The sequence below is a fragment of the Trichosurus vulpecula genome, chromosome 7 (genome assembly GCF_011100635.1).
Source record: "Trichosurus vulpecula isolate mTriVul1 chromosome 7, mTriVul1.pri, whole genome shotgun sequence".
Classification (NCBI taxonomy): domain Eukaryota; kingdom Metazoa; phylum Chordata; class Mammalia; order Diprotodontia; family Phalangeridae; genus Trichosurus; species Trichosurus vulpecula.
The window spans coordinates 91353936-91371455 of NC_050579.1; the positions used below are offsets into that span (position 1 = coordinate 91353936).

General features: G+C 38.0%; 1 protein-coding gene across 1 annotated transcript in view; it reads right to left on the bottom strand.

Moving 5' to 3' along the window:
* Nucleotides 1-4622: 4622 nt before the first annotated feature.
* The window catches only part of PACRG (parkin coregulated), a 634177-nt gene continuing 621279 nt past the window's right edge, over nucleotides 4623-17520 (bottom strand). Inside the window, exon 5 of the mRNA XM_036767762.1 lies at nucleotides 4623-4976. Within this exon, the coding sequence (XP_036623657.1) occupies nucleotides 4816-4976 (161 nt within the window). The 3' untranslated portion in view covers nucleotides 4623-4815. The remainder of the gene's footprint in view (nucleotides 4977-17520) is intronic.

The following is a 17520-nucleotide window of genomic DNA, read 5'->3' on the forward strand; positions in this document are numbered from 1 at the left end:
AAATTTTCCAGTGTATTTATTCACCATAGACAATCTACTCAATATACTGGGACCTTTCTGGTTTTTTTTTCCCCCTTACTATCAATCAATGAGCATTTATAAAGTAACTACTATGTGCCAGATGTGTTAGGCTCTGGATATACAAATACAAAATTGAGAGAGTTCTTGCTCTTAGGGAACTTACCTCCGATTAGGAGGAAACAACATCTTCACAGATGAGTAAATATAGGATACATACAAAATGAATACATGGTGTTTTTGTCTGTGGTATTCAGTCATGTCTGACTCTTTGTGACACCATCTGGGGTTTTCTTGGCAGAGATACTGGTTTGCTATTTCCTTCTCCAGCTCATTTTATAGATAAGGAAACTGAGGCAAACAGGGTTAATTGACTTGCCCAGGTTCACACAGCTAGCAAGTGTCTGAGGCCAGATTTGAACTCATGAAGATGAGTCTTCCTGACTCTAAGCCTGGCTTAGCTGTGTAACCCTGGACAAGTCACTTATCCCTGTTTGTTTGCTTTTATAAATCATACTTTTACTCAAAATGAATCCTTAAATGCACCTATAATCTCATCAATATGGATATTCCCTCCAGTGATGCAGATTGCAAAACACCTATGCATTTTTATACTATGCCACTTTTGTCAATTCCTTCTTATAATTTTTGCCACATAGGGTCCAACCAATATACCAGAGGCCTTCCTTGGTTTATTCTGACATCTGTAGGATATCAGTGTAGCACACTGACTCTCCAGTGGTTGTCCCTTATCTTCCCCATGCGAAAACCTCATCTTTTTAAGATATTTATTCTATGTCATCTTTTTCCTCAATTTCTCTTTGACAAAATATTGATTATAATGTGTTGTAGCTTCCTCACATCCCCTGTGCTCCTCACATTTGTCCTCAGGCTGATTTTCAATTTAATATCTTCAGATCCTGTTGTGTTCCATGACTTTCAGCCATATAACAACAGCAGAATAATATTAGTATTAAAAAAAAGGGTGTTTGTTTCAGGGAAAAGCTTGGTGTCATGAAAAGAATAGCAGTTTTCTAAAGGCAACTCATTCCATTTTCTTCAATTTTGGGCCCAATTTGTTCATTTTTTGTGTTTGTCACACATATATGTACACGTATATATGTATATGTATATACATATATTTGTATATGTACACACATTCTGATGGACAAGTTTGATAGGGTATTCATCTGATTACGTATCATAATCTGGACAATGGGCATTCTTCATCTCTTTGATTTATCCCATGTAGTTAGGCCAAACTCTTGAAAAATAATGGATATAATTCTGGAGCCTCTGCAGGTTCAGTGGGTTGATGCAACGAACACACTATCTGCAAATGAGCATCTGAGGGAATCTCACCTTCCCCCTGGAATCTTCAATTTGGACTCTGTGCTGGACTCCTTCACTTAACTGATGAACACCTTGATGAGCTTACATCTCTCTGTTTTATACTTCTCCTGGTATTAATGGTTAGTGGGTTGATGAATGAGGTTTCTATGGTTATATTTTTCAAAGAATCTTGTATAATTTTGATATAGGCATAGGAGAGAGCTTGTTGGAGAAAAGTTTCTGAGGTAGCATTTTGCTCTACGCAGTTGAACAAATGCTTAAGAAAAAATTCAACGAGCAATAAACACAATGGACCGCTGCATTCTCTGTAGCTTTAGTAGATTATGTGATGGTAAAGATGTGGTCCATTTTGGAATATTGCTTACCCATTTATCCCCTAGTACACTCATCAAAGATGCTCTTGATACTTGTATAAATTATTCCCATAATAATTTTATATGGATGAGAAAGTGGCTATATGGGTTGGTAGTTCCTGATATTTTCCTATTGTCTAATAAAGTCTTTTATTTTTCCATAAATTTGTTATCTTCCTATCCTTCCTATCCTTGGAGTGGGAGAAGATTCTTTGAGAATTGGTCTCTAAAAAGTTGGATCGCCTCTAAGGCAGACCTCCTATGCATATTGATTATAACGTGTTTTAACCTCCTCACGCCACCTGTGCTCCTCTTTTTAAGCTGCTTGTCCTAATTTTGTTCTCTTCAGTGCTATTTTCACCTCCTCTATATGCATATTTAGATCTGTGATATTAAGGTCCAAATGTGGTAGCTCCACTGGTATTGGTGAAAAGAGTTTCTTATAAAAATCGTTATAATCTCATCCATGTGTTGTCTTCTTCCCCTTTAAATTCTCAAAATGTGTTTGGGATGTTACATAAATGTCAGGTGTTATTATCATTGTCTTTTATGCCACTTCTCTAGTACCATTTGATAAATATCATATTTAATACCTTATTTGATCCTCACAACAATCCTTGAAGTAGGCAGTATTGGTATTACTGTCACCATTAAATAAATGGGGAAGGCAAGGCTCAAAGTGATCCATGGTTACATGGCTAAAAACTCTCAGAACTGGAGGTCAAAACTAGACTAACTGAGAAGTGAAGATTTTCTATGGCTAGGGGAGCCCTAGGTATTTGTGTAAGCAGCAGGGAAGTAGCCAGGAGACTAAAAGAAACTGAAGATGGGGATAGGTTGGGGAGGGGGTGGGAATAACTGTAAACGAAATTTCCCAGAGGTGATGGGGAGGTGATTGACTCAAGAAAACAAGTAGAGCTGTTATGTTGTCATGAAGAGTCACCACTTCTTTGTTAAAGCAAAAGGAGAGAAAAGGGGATGACACCAAAGAGTTTTTACTTATAGAATGAGGAGAAAGAGTTTACAATGAATTTTTTAAGCTTTTTTTTTTTTTAAGCAGGGTAGGATGAAATAGGTGGGGGAGCTAAGGTGTAGCAAGCTTAGAATGGCCATATGGTTGAGAAAGAGAGAGCCAATTAGGGAAGAATGAGAGGACTGTTACATAGTAAAGGGGGCTGAGTTGGATTCAGTAAAAAAAAAAAAATGTGAAGTGGTCCCAGTCGACATGGTTGTGTGACTTCCTTTGGCAGTGTTCAGCAAAATAAGAACAGGAGTGGAGAATGAAGATGGTGGGTATAACTCAAGACTAGGATTTGGCAAATCATGAGCAGTTCTGAGACATAAGAACAGATTCAAGGTCAGAGCACAGTGTAGAGTTGACCTAGTTAACTGTAGGATTGAGGCTTTGAAAGGAAGAAATTAAGACCAGCACAGGAGTTGATGAGTGCAAAGTTATGGAGTCACAAGGTCTCACAGAAAATGAAGAATAAGTTTGGGAAGAGTAAGGCCAAAGAGGGTAAGGAAAAGATGAAAGGTTGGGAATTGTAGAATTCTGAATCACAATGGCAGAAGTTCAGATAATAGATGCTGCGGGCTGTCACTTTTTAAAGATTTGACAGTTAAACCCAATTTTCTTACCTACAATTTCCAGACATCCTAAACAAGTCATCTTATTTAATGCTTATTGGATACTATAGTGTAGTCATTTTAAGATAATAGAGGAATATGAATTATTAAATAGCTTTCAAATATGGTTATTTGCTTTTAGAGCTCTGTGCCTAGGAGAGCCAGCAAAGAGGACCCTGAGCATCCTAACAAGGCAATTGAGAAGTCTTCTGGTTCCTTTATTTTATGGATAAATTATAGTTTGGTATAGAGACATAATACTCCAAGCTAGGTGTTTGGGGGTAGCTATGATCTTTCTCAAGTGGTCCAGCCATTTACCTTTTACTATGGTGTCTGGTAAAGCATTCAGAGATGTGCCATAAATGCCCCCAAATTAGTCTTGGCATGCTTATAGACACATCGTCAAGGCTGATACACTTGCAGTCTGACTTATTTTTTTTTCCCCCTCAACTCAATGCACTTCTGTTTAAGATTGGATAATTTTTTTTCTTTCACCCCCTCTACAAGACCCCTAATGAATGCCAACAGTCTTCCTGTGTAATCCCACAATAACCACTGTGAGTAGGCAACAGAGAAGGATAATTTTTTTTTTTTTTGCCAAGAAAAGAGATTTCACTTTGTTTCAAGGGGTAGTCATGAAAAGAAGTTCAAATTATCTGTGAGATTATTAAAAGTAGCAAATAAACTGCCATGTAATGTTTTGCTCGTGGTGCTTCATCCAGATCATGAGATGTCATGGGCTATAATGTAGAGGGATAAGTGTGAATGTCAACATTTTGACCATGGTTGCATATAATATTTCATAATAACTAAGACCCTCCCTTTTTCTTCCCCCATACTATAAACGAGAGAGCACCTAGAAACCCAGATTACAAGAGTGCTAGATACATTAATTAATTTTATGGCTAAGGTTTATAATGGGCTGCAAAAAAAAAATTCCTACTGTAATTGGAATATACATTCCCCAGTTTTATCGTATGTCAATGCACATTTCTCTGCACAGCTGCTGGGGAGAGGGAGGGTACTGTTGAACTGCTATTTCTCTGCCATGACAAACACCTATTAAGCAGTCAGCATAAACGTTTCTCATTACAACCTCTGACATCACCCTCAGGGCAGGCGGACACAGAACAGCAATTGCTGAATTGAGTATAAAAATTATCGTTTTATTGTCTATACAACTGAAGGTCTAACTTGGACTCCTGCTTCAGTCAGCACTGTATAAAGGAGTGATTCTTCCCTGGAACAAATAAGCACAGTACACCATTGTAATCTAAGAAACAGGCACTATTTATGTATTGGAAAGCCTTGTTCACAACAGTGATAACAGTCTAATGGCCCAGAAACCACTATTTTAGCAGCTGTAGAAAAAAGGAGTCATAAATAACAAGATGTTGAAGAATGTCAGAGATAGATGATTAGAACATAAATGGAACCTTCCCCATTAACACAGCTGTTCTATCTGTTAGTTTAACAAGCATGATTCATAGGTGGGGACCATATATTTAATGTTTATAAAAGCATCTTCTCCTCCAAAGCGCTCAAATGCTTCCAGTGTCTCTTGGATCAAGTCTCCAATGTTTACTCTCTTCTGTTGGCTGTAGTCAATGCCATCTCCAGAGTTAACTGGTTAATAAAACAAAAACACAAAGACAGTTATTTTTCTGCAGTTTTCTGAAAAGCATTATATATCTTGCCAGGCATTATCAATAGCTAATATCACTCTTTTTTTTTTCAGCATGGTGACGCTGGGAGACACTATCTTTTATTTCACATGGCAAACTTAGCATATTTTAGGTGCTATAAGAAATATCTAAAAATGTTTCATTCATTTGTTTTAAAAAGCCATCTAACAAAAACAACTGCCCTTCTTAAGTTCCCACTATGTGCGAGGCACTATGGTAGGCCCTGAGAAAGATAAAAAGACATGGTCCATGCCCCAAATAGTTCACAGTACTTGTGATTAATTTGAGACACTCAGAAACGCCTTTCCTTTACTTCCACATTTATGGCTGTGCCCTAAAGGTTTGCCTAGAGTATGACCTATTGGTGAGAAGAATATTACTATATTTGACATGAGCATCAGTTGTTCAAATATCTTATAGAGATTTTTAAAAATGGACGAAATACTAATTCCATAAATACTCAAAGCATTGCATCAAAGTATGTCACCTTAAGATGCTTATGTCCATATAATGCTTCTCATTACATGGACACAAAATTCAAAAGAAACTCGGTCAGATGAAAAGGGACAGTACCACCACATGCCCCATAATGAAGCCAGCCTGTGAATGAATCCCTGTGGCTATGAACATGAACCAAACTCCCTCACAGAAGCAAGAGCTTGGTCAAAATTGTCAAATATTTAGACTTCCCACAGAGGTGAGCTTAGCAGTGTATTATTCTAATTTTTTAATTTAAAAATTTAAAAACATTTTTATTTAAAATTTTGAGTTCCAAATTCTATCCCTCCTTCCCTTTCCCCTCCTGAGAAAACAAGCCATCAGATATAGGTTATACATGAGCAATTATGTAAAAACATTTCCATATTGGCATTTTGTACAAGACGACTTGAATAAAACAAATTAGAGAGTGAAAAATAGCAACGCTTCAGTCTATATTCAGTCAATATCACTTCTTTCTCTGGAGGTAGAGAGTATGCTTTATCATTAGTCCTTTGGGAATTTCCTAGATTATTGTGTTGCCAAGAATAGCTAAGTCGTTCACAGTTCTTCATCTGCCAATTATTGCTGTTACTGCACACAACGTTCTTCTGGTTCTGTTAATTTCACTATGCATCAGTTCATGTAAGTCTTTCCAGGTTTTTCTGAAATCATCCTGCTTGTCATTTCTTGCAGCACAATAATATTCCATTACAATCATATACCACTGCTTGTTTAGCTAGTCCCCAATGGGTGGGCATCGCTTTGATTTCCAATTCTTAGCCACCACAAAAAGAGCTGCTATAAATATTTTTGTACTTTTTTGGGGATGTCTTTGAGATATAGACCTAGCAGTGGTATTGCTGGATCAGTGGGTATGCACAGTTTTATAGCCTTTTGGGCATAGTTCCAAATTGTTCTCAAGAATGGTTGGATCACTTCACAACTCCACCAACCATGCATCAGTGTCCCGATTTTCTCATATTCCCTCTAACATCCAACATTTTCCTTTTTTGTCATATTAGCCACTCTGATAGGTGTGAGGTAGTACCTCAGAGTTGTTTTAATTCACACTTCTCTGATCAATAGTGATTTAGAGTATTTTCTCATATGATTATAGATAACTTTAATTTCTTTGTCTGCCTGTTCATAAGCAGTGTATTACTTTAGAGAGATTACCCTAGGGAATAAAATAGTTTGTATGTCCTAAGTTTCAAGGCAGTGATGGGTAACTGCCTCTCTCAAGTGATTAAATCTCAGGTTAGAGTGATGTAACACCAAAACAACTGGGAGATAAGTGAAAAATTCAGTATATCAAATAATACATCATCTACATTATGCCAACCAATGCATTATGACTGACCCTTTCAGTTTTTCAAATGAATAATGTAAATACAAACATATACACACACATGCCACGAGAAGTTTTTGGCATCAGAGAGAGAGTACCCCTGTCTCTTTTAATTAATGCATTGTTGCTTTCAGAAGTTTATAAAGACCTGATACTGGTATTTCCCCCAACCTTTAAACATGTAGTAAGGCTCTGAAATGAAGCAAGATGTAACAACAATGAAGTAACAGTAACAGCTTGTATTCATATTGTTAGCAAATAACCATTTTAATGCTGGGAAAGATCTGTTTTTTTTAAACAAGTAAAAATTAAATTTAATTACATAGGAATTTAATACCATACCTTTGAGTGTTACCATTTATAACTACATTTAATGAGGGTTGTTCTGCATTTTTGTCTGTTTTGTGGGTTTCCATAGCCAAAACATTTATTTTCTTTGGTTATCACCTTCTCGTAATGAGCCTTTATGAACTTTTGTTGTTGTTGTTCAGGCACTTTCAGTCATATCTCTTTGTGACTTTGACTCTTTGTGACCTCTTTTTTTAGGGGGGAGGGGTTCTTGGCAGAGATACTGGAGTGGTTTGCCATTTCCTTCTCTAGCTCATTTAACAGATGAGGAAACTGAGGCAAACAGGGTTAAATGACTTGCCCACGGTCACACAGTAAGTTAAATGTCTGAGGCCAGATTGAACTATGAGTTATGTTGACTCCAGGACTGGTACTGTACTCACTGTGCAACCTAGCTGCCCCCTTTTACGAACTTGGTGAGCATGCCTAAATGGAGACACAAGAGAAAGGCTGGGCCCATGGCCTTTCAAGTACATAAGAACCTACCAGAGCTTGTGCTCTATGGACACAGCATTAGAGATACATGGGTCACCTCCATGCCACAATGAAACACTGGAAAACTTTTGTAGGGGGAAATATATTGGCCTAACTCTCTGAACTGGGCTGCTAGGTGGCACAATGGATAGAGTGCTGGGCCTGGAGTCTTTCTGACTAGTCTTCCTGAGTTCAAATCTGGCTTCAGACACTTACTAGCTGTGTGACCCTAGGCAAATCACTTCAGTTTGTTTGCCTCAGTTTCCTCATCTGTAAAATGAACTAGAGAAGGAAACGGCAAACCACTTCAGTTTCTTTGCCAAGAAAACCCTAAATGAGGTCATGAGGATTTTGGCACTACTAAAACAACTGAACAACAAAAAACCTCCTCTGAACTGGAAAACCAAAGTGAAAGAAAAACTACTATTTCTTGTGTTATGAGATGCCATTGGACGGATGACCCGTTGAATTAATCCATCTACTATATCTTGAACAAGTACTACAGATGGACAAAGAGCTGTCCCAGAATTGAATAGGAGGATGAAATTGGACAGATCACATTTGGGAAATTACTTAGCATTTTCAATCTAAGCTCTTTGCTGCTTCAATAGGGATTTAAAAAAAAAGTATCTTATGATGCTGTGAGGCTGTGAATTATGGGATCTCCAAAATCTTAAAATGTCAGGTGACCCAACTGGCAACTAAAAGATGAATGGTATATATAAAAGACCTGAAACATATTGCTAAGGATAACTTAGGCATGGAGGAGTGATGTAAAAGGCACAATCATGGACATGTAGGACTTCAAAATGAGTGAGCCAGTGAGGTAGTGAAAGTGAAGGATGGACAGTTTGAATACATCACTGGTCTAATTCATGAAATGTTTTTAAAAACCAGAAAAAGTTCTCTAAGCATATTGGGTCGATTATCTATGAAGCATGTGCAGAAAGACACAGATAAGAATTAGACAATATGAGGCATCATGGTATGGAGAAAAGAATGCTGGATTGGGAGTCTGAAGACCTGGGTTCAGATCCCCTCTCTACTACCTCCTTGTAGGTGGTTAGGGATGATAATTCACTGACTCTCTTATCCTCACTTTCACCATCTGTACAAGAAAGGGTTGGATAAAATGATCTTTATGGTTCCCTTCTAGCACCAAAGACTGTGTTAGGATGAGGATATAGAGATCACAGTCTTCATGAGTGGAAGGAATTACCCATCCCAGTGAGATCATAAATGCACAAATACTGAATCATCACTGGAATGTAAAGCTATAATGAAGGGGCAAAGCAAGACTTTCAAAATTATGGTAACTAGCTTGAAAGTGAATTAGGGCACCAAAGTACAGTGAATAGTTTCAGCTCTTATGTGTTAAAATAGGGAAGGGAAGAAGGACAGATCAAGAGAAAGGAGATAAAGAAAAGTGGAGGAAAAATAAGAGGAGAACTGTCTCATTTATTATTTACATGCATGCATGTACATGTTTGTATACATGTGTGTCTATAAATTTACAAGCGTATATTATACCTAAAGTCCATCTGGTTAACATCAACATTAACATAGCTAATGTTAAATTTTAAGGAAAAACAAACTTGAAACACTATCACTAAATTATCACCATTAAAAGGAGGCAATTATCACTTCAAACACAGCTCTCTCTGATCATTCTGCTGAGAATCCTACATGGGAGAAGTAGAAGGCAGAGTGCTGGGTTTAGGAGTCTGGAAGAACTTGATTCTAATAAGAATAATATTAAATAATAGCTAACAGATATTCGATAGCACCTTCTATGTGTCAGAGACACTTGCTAAGCACTTTACAAATATCTCATTTGATTGTCACAACAATCCTTAGAGGTAGGTGCTGTTATTACCTCTTATCTTTACAGAGAAGTAAACTAAGGAAACAGAGGTCCTATGAGTAGTCCAGGGTCATCTAACATTGTACAACCAGGAGTAGGTGAATATAGTATGCAATAGTACCTACCCTGTGGTGTTGCTGTGGGGTTCAAATGAAATAATGTAAAGTGCTTCGCAAATGTTAAAGTGCTATATGGCAGCTATTATTATTATTACTACATGAAAATGGGGGTAAAGCACTGAAAATTGTCCAAAGTAACATGCAAAATATTCTCCTCTTGGGGCCTCATCAGTGCAGAAAAGCCTTAAAATGTAGTCTCTGGTGATTACAAGTTCTTCCTGTCACAAGTTTATTTACAGAAAAGCTATGATTTTATTACTGAAGTATGGATTAAGTTTGGCACACTCTAGGCTGATGCTTACTAATGTTGTTGGTGTTTTCCCAAATAAGTCATCAACAAACATTTATTAAGCTCCTACTAAGTGCTGGAGATACCAGGAAGAGCAAAATCTTTCCAGTCCCTGCTCTCAAGAAGCTTACACAGTCTAATCGGTGGGACATCATGCAAACATTTATTTTCAGACAAGCTATGTAAGGATTAACTGGAAATAATCATAGAGGAGAAGGCAGTAGCATTAAGGAGAATGGGGACAGGATTCCTATTGAATGTGAGGTTTTAGCCGGAACTTGAAAGAGACCAGGAGGCAGTGATGAGGAGAGAAGGAGAGCATCCCAGGCATGAGACAGCCATTCAAAAGAAATGCTGCAGCGGGAGGTAGAGTGTCTTGTACAAGGAACAGCAAAGAGACTAGTGTCACTCAATTATATGGTCAGGAGTAAGATGTGTGAAGACTGGGAAAGTAGGAAGGGTCCAGGTTATAAAGGGCTTTAAAAGCCAAACAGAGGATTTTCTGTTTGGTCTTAGAGGAAATATGAAGCCACCATGGTTTATTGAATGGGGGATGGGGTGTGTGTGTGTGTGTGTATTGTGTGACACTGTCAGATCTGAGCTTTAGGAAGATTAGTTTGACAGTTGAATGAAGGATAGATCGGAGGGAAGAGTGGAGGCAGAGAGATCAATCTATTGCAATAGTCCACCTGTGTGGTGATGACCCTTCATCAGGGTGTTGCCATTGTCAGAGGAGAGAAGGGGGTGTATACCAGAGATGTTAGGAAAGTTAGATTCAACAGGACTTTGAAATGGATTGGATATAAGGGTTGAGAGCAAGTAGAGGATGGCCCATAGGTTGCCTAGTAACTCATTTCTTATTGAAATAGTCAAAAATGTAGATTTTTCAGTTATCGGAAAATATTAGTTTTGCTCAGATTATTAATGAGAAAAAAGGGAATAGGCTGAGACTCTTCACTAGGTGATATTCACTAACCATGTGTGTTCAGTCTGGTAATTGAAAATTCAAGTTGTGGTTATAGATAAGGGCACTGGGCCCTTGAAAATAGTCCCGTCACACTGGATTTTCCAAGAAGCTAGGTAGGGGATACTGGCAGTAGTCGAAGGGGAGTCTCAGATGCATCCCAATCCACCAAACATTAAGTACCTTCTGTGTATTAGGGTATGTGCCCTTAGATGCTGGAGATCCAAAGCAATGAATAGATTTTTAAATTGAACTGAAGCCAAAGAACAAAAAGACAATGACAACAGCTAGCACTTATATAATGCTTTAAGGTTTGTAAAGCATTTTACATAGGTTATTTCATTAGATCCTCACAACAATCCTCTGAGGTTGGTAATGTTATTATCCCCTTTTTACAGATGAAGAAAGAGAGTGAGAAAGGTAAGTAACATTGCTAGGGTCGTACGGTTAGGAAGACTTCAAGGCAAAATTAGAACTTGGGTCTTCCTGATTGCAAGCCCAGCATTTTGTCTTCTGTGCCACTCATTTGCCCACTTACAGATCCCTCGCATTACTGGGGGCTGTGTATGCTGTCCCTCAAGTGGAAGGACAGGTTATAGGCATTATACTTTAGAACGTTATAGTTGTGCTTCCCATCCCTGAAAGATTCAGTTAGACAAGACAGATCCAATCCCAGGCTGTTCACATATGGGAAAGTCTATTTGTACCCAGATATAGAAATTCCCCAAATCTGTGAGATGATTCAATACCCACTTTTCACTGGAGGAATTCCACAAGTGAGTGGGATTTTGCCCAAAATAGAAGCCCCTTTGCTTCAATCCACACCTTAAATTTTTACCCCTCCTGCAAATTGCCAAACATTATTACTAATGACAGGGATTATTAGGCTTTCTGCCTGATGCCTTTCATCCACAGACCTCCAGGAGTTTTATAGCTATTCATTCACTCTCTTCACAGATGAGTCATGATTATGTCTCTGTAAGGGAGATATGAATAGGCCCATTTGATCTATGACGGACGTAGGATACAAAACCTTGAATTGACATGGCCCAGAAAATCGAGTAGTAGAATCAGGATTAGCACCCAGAATCTATGGTATTCAGCCATATAAACCATCCCAGTACATTTAGTCCTATGCTAAAACACAAACAGGAAGATGTTTTCTTTTATTCATGTTTCATCCATACTACAAAAGCATTAAACGCATTTGTTTGAGTGGTGGGATGAAAAATGGTACATTGAGTGTACTGATTTCATTTTTTCCTAACAAAGGTTTAACTACAATTCCAGACCCAAGTTTCAAATCAAATAATTACAATCCCAGGCAACATTTAAGAAAGGCTTATGCTGGTGCGTAAATGCTTCTGCCTGACTTTTCCACAAAGGCATCAGAGCAGTTTTCTGCCACTTCATAATACATAGAAAATCAGTTGCTATCATATTTATTTTGGTGGGGTTGGGGGTGGGGAAGAGCAAGAGGAAGAGAAATATTGCTCATTTCCATATGGTAGCTATGGATTATGAGTCACACTAATACTGTTCATATGAATTCTTCATTTGACTTGCACTTTAAAAGACTCTCAAAAGTCCCTTTCTAAGTAGGTATGTTTTACTTTCCTACCTCAGAGTGGAAACTTTTCAACTAACTTAGGAAGGGTAGCTGGCTTTAATTAAATATCCAATTAAGTATCCAAAATACTGCAGGAGCTTTATAAAACATATGAGTGCTACAAAAATTTCCTTTCCTCATTTCAAAGTGAAGCAAGAAAAATGACACAATTTCCCACCCAAATACATATGCACACATATTGGTAGATTACATATTTCTTATAGATTTAAATGGGAGTAGGAGAAAGGCAGAGAAGAGCTATGGAATGGATGACCACAACAGAAATGTCATAATTGCACAGCTCCGTTAAGGGAATGTACTTCTAGAAGTCGACTTTAAATTAATGAATGGAAAAAGCTTTTATTGTACTCTTATTATGTACAAAGCATGGTGCTGAACACTGGGGAATGAACAAATAGAAAAGTAATACAATCTCTGCTCTCAAGGAGTTCACTCTCTACCGAAGGGAGACAATACAGGCAAGATGGGGAGGCCCAACAGTCCTCAGGTCCTTTGAGTGCAAGGCAGATAGCAATGCATCTTCTTGAGCTGAATCTGGAATGAAGGGAGGGAAGAACTTGGTGTATCAGTAGTGGGAACTTATTTTAGCTATAAGGAAGTACTGATAATGGAAGAGGAGAGAGAGGAAGAAGTAAAGAAAGAGGATGAGATGGCCTGTTAGTAAGAAAAAGATGGAGGAAGGAGAATTTAAATCATAACAAAATAAACATGATAGCATGTGTCTACTTGACACCACTCAATCATACATGTGTGTATATATACATAATGCACATATGTCAACACATTTTTCCATATGTGTGTATACATACACACACATATAACATATATATGTATATGTGTATATATGTGTGTGTTCTTTTGGCCGATATACTTTTAGAACCATATTTGGAATATCTCTTAGCTAGTATGAATTTTTGCTACCTCTTATGCACAAGTACACCCAGTCTTATACTCCCATTCACACTTATAAATTTGTAGCACCGATCTTTATAAATATGTTTCCATCTACTTTTCTATACTCTCTCTTAGACAGTAAAGACCACAAACTGTGGCCACCAGGGGAGCAAAATACACAGTTTTCCAGGCAGGTTTTCCCTTTTCTTACTCTGTACCCCTTTTCCCATAATGTGAACTCTGATGAACTCAGTCATGATGGGGGTGGGGAAGTGTGGGAGAAACAGAATGGGACACGGTCAGCATTTTCACAGAGTAGCAAGAAGCCATAGCACTGACCCTGTTGAGGCCAATAACAATGATGAAATGAGATGGTCTCAATCCAGTTCCTTGTAGGCAACATAATATTCACCGATAAATAGTGCCTTTTGTTGCCATATTAGCAGAAAGGTCAAGAACTGAAGAGATCATGGAGACAGATTATTTATTTGGTTGCTAGAAACAGTTTGAAGTCAGGAAGATTGGTGTGCAGTGGGAAGCTTAATATACCCTGTTTTTGTCACTGCTTACTATCAAGTAGGGAGGACAAGCAGAGATTTGTTTCAGTAACAATCTATTCTTTTCTTTTCTAAAAAAAACACAGGCTGTAGGAGTAAGTGAAATATGTAGTTTCTCCCCATCCCCACCTGCTGACAGTGTGTAAGCCTGATGGATGAGTGAACAGAACAGAAACTGCTTATTCAAAATGTGAGTTGGAGTTGGAATATTTTGTGGCTCTGGAATGTATGTCACTGGAGTGAAAAAAAAAAACCCCAACAAAAAACAAAAGGACACACACCCACTTTCCGCATGCCACAAACCAGCAGTCTCATGGCACAGCTTAGTGACTAACCATAGTCAAAGAGTAGATAGGTCTTCATGAGATGTCAAAATGGCGGCATTGGTCTCACTTCCTTTTGGACTCTTAAACCCATGGTAACCAAGAGGATTCTGTATTCATCATCTTTCCCTCTTTAGCTCAGGTGACCCTATGAGAAAGTTTGCACTTGATAGATATTAGAGAGTGTGATGTAAAGATCTCGACTGGGATTGGAGGACCTTGATTAGAGAACCAAATGTTGGCTTTGTTACTTGCTATCTGTGTGACTCTGGACAAGTTACATAAGTACACTAGGCTCAACTTCCTTCATCTGCAGAATGAGGGGTTTGGAGGAGATGGCCTCTAAGATCCCTTCCAGCCTACGGCTATGAGCCTATGAAAAATCAGTGTTTACCTATAAAAGCCAAAGGATGCTGCCACTAATGCACAGGGAGAGTGAAAAGAGGCATGGAGACTGCACAAAAGATGGTTCATTTCTGACAAAAGAACTTTGCTGTTTTGGAGGGAATGTATGCAAATAGTAGAAAGGAAGAGATATAGTGATGGCCTTTCAGGGATAGTTGGGTGCCAAAATGTAATGGAAAATGTGAGTTACTTTAAATGCACTCATTTTCACAATTGTAGAACTCCCCTTGCAAATAAGTGACTAAGGAAATGAAAAAGTACTTAAGTGCCTAATACATGGTAAACACTGTACAAAACACTTTGCATATTAGGGGAGATGGAGAGAGATTAGGGTGCCCCTGCCTTCAAGTTGCTTGTATTTTAATTGGGGAAGACCACACATAGAAGGAAGATAACATTAGAAAGGAGGTGTGCATAGTGGCATTTCTATTAGAAGTATAGTACAGGGGGCAGCTAGGTGACTTAGTGAGTAGAATACCAGCCCTGGAGTCAGGAGGACTGGAGTTCAAATCCAGCCTCAGACACTTGACACACTTACTAGCTGTGTGACAAGTGGGCAAGTCACTTAAAGCCGATTGCCCTGCCTTCCCCCTCCCCCCCCAAATATATATATATATATATATATATATATATATATATATATATATATATATATATAGTACAGCAATTGATTAAAGCATCTTAAAATTTTCATACAAGAATCCTTCCTCTGGCCCAAGGCTGCAGGGGTCCAGATTATGGGTGGTATATGTGTACATATTTGTGTTCGTGTGTCCCAGTTCCTTATTCATTTAGGGTCACTATATGACCTATGGAATCGCAGCAAACATGATCTCAAATTGCTGCCTTATTAAGTGGCTGCAAAAAAAAAAAGTACATTTACACGAGAAATCTTTACATTCCCCACAGGAATCTTTGTTAATCAGCAGTGACAGGACAGAACCAGCAGAAAAGGTGTATCACATAAGCTTTTGATTAAATATTCTGTGGCTCTTAAATCCATGTTCATTCATGTCTTCTTTAGTCATTGGCTACTACAGGGAAAGGGGAGGGGCAGAATTGGAGTTCAGAGAGGGAGAGAAAGGAGGGAACTTAGAGGTGGTTAGAGTACAGAATTACCAGGCTGGCACATTAGGCTTTTTAGCTCTTCACACTGATCAAGAGATATATAACCAAGTCAACCAATGCACATTTGCTTATTGACTTGAAAACCCTGTGCAGACTGAGCACTGTACTAGACATTATGGAGAGTTGCAAATTAATGAAAAGAAACTGCTCTCGGGGAAACTTGGAATCTAGTTGAATGAGTTTCATAGCTCTCTTGCCTAATATATGACTACCTGGAGCCACTTATAAAAATAAGCACTGGCTGTGTTAATTCAGGTCACAGTTTCTTAATCTGGGGTCCATGAACTTGTATAAATGTGTGTGTATGAGCGCACGTGTGTATAATACATGCACACATATGTATTATGTATATATGTACATATGTATGTACTATACACACATATATACATGTACATATGAATTGTATTGCAATACAACTAGTTTCCTTTGTAATCCTATGTATTTTATTTTACGCATTTAAAACATTTTGAGAAGGGGTCCATAGGTTTCACCAGACTGCTAGAGGAATCTATGACCAAAAAAAAAGGTTAAGAGCTTATGATTTAGAAAATCAAAGGTGTCGGTTTCCTTTGTGCCAAAAGGAAACACTGGCATTAGGCCTGATAGAATTTAAGCTCTCTTTGGTTGGCTTGTTTTTTCCCAGGAATTTGATTTTTAGGGAACTGTCTCTACTTCAGATAGATTCATATGCTCTCCTAACATAGAGACGAAGCGTGGATGCCTAGAAGGAAAGCCTTGCTAATTCAAATTAGGATATTTCTGAGTCTAACAATTGAGAAAAAACACTAATGGATTTGATATGTTTTGAGATTGGCAAAGAAACTGTGATGTTTGTGAATTCTTTGGATATTATAAACATTTTAAATAGAAGAAATATCAAGCAAATAGATGCCTTATTTTTTTAATTGCTTGGTCAATATACCTGAAATATATTCATTTTGATTCAAATAACTGATATAATTTGTGAAATCTCTCTGTATTTTATATTAATGGCTAAGAAAAAAAAGTCATTATCATGTCAAGGAAAGAAACAGTTCAGATGAATTTGAAAACCTCCCTATTGAAGTTGCATGGGTGTGCTACAAAAATGGGAGAATTGGATTATACCAGTAGGAAGCAAGTCCATTTGACTCTCTCTAGGAGCCATGAGATGTCTGGTACCAACTATATCTTCTACTAGGGAATTTGCTAAAGATCTTGATATGCCCAGAAGGCAAGGCAACAAATCATTCCTGGAATAAAACGATTGATGGTTTGGGAACCTAGATTAAAAAGTACCTGAGAAAATCAGATGATAAGGGAAATAATATGCAGATGACTCAAGTGATATTCAGACTGTCATTACCAATTTTTTTCCTTCCCACTAAGTACATGCTTGTATCCTGAAGCTAAGCATTGCTACTTCTCCTTTTTATCATGTAGCTCAAAACTCATTGTACCATAAAGATTATTTCAACTGTAGAGTCACCTGCTAAGTACTACAATGGCCATCCTACACAGCTATTAGGAGTTAGCAAATATCCCAGATGAATAAAATCATGAATAACACAGCAGAGGAACATCCACAACATTATTTGGCAGCCCCAGACAGTGAGTCAGACTGATTTCCTCAGCACACCTAAGGCGAAATGTATGCCATAATAACCAAGGCTTTGAAGCCAG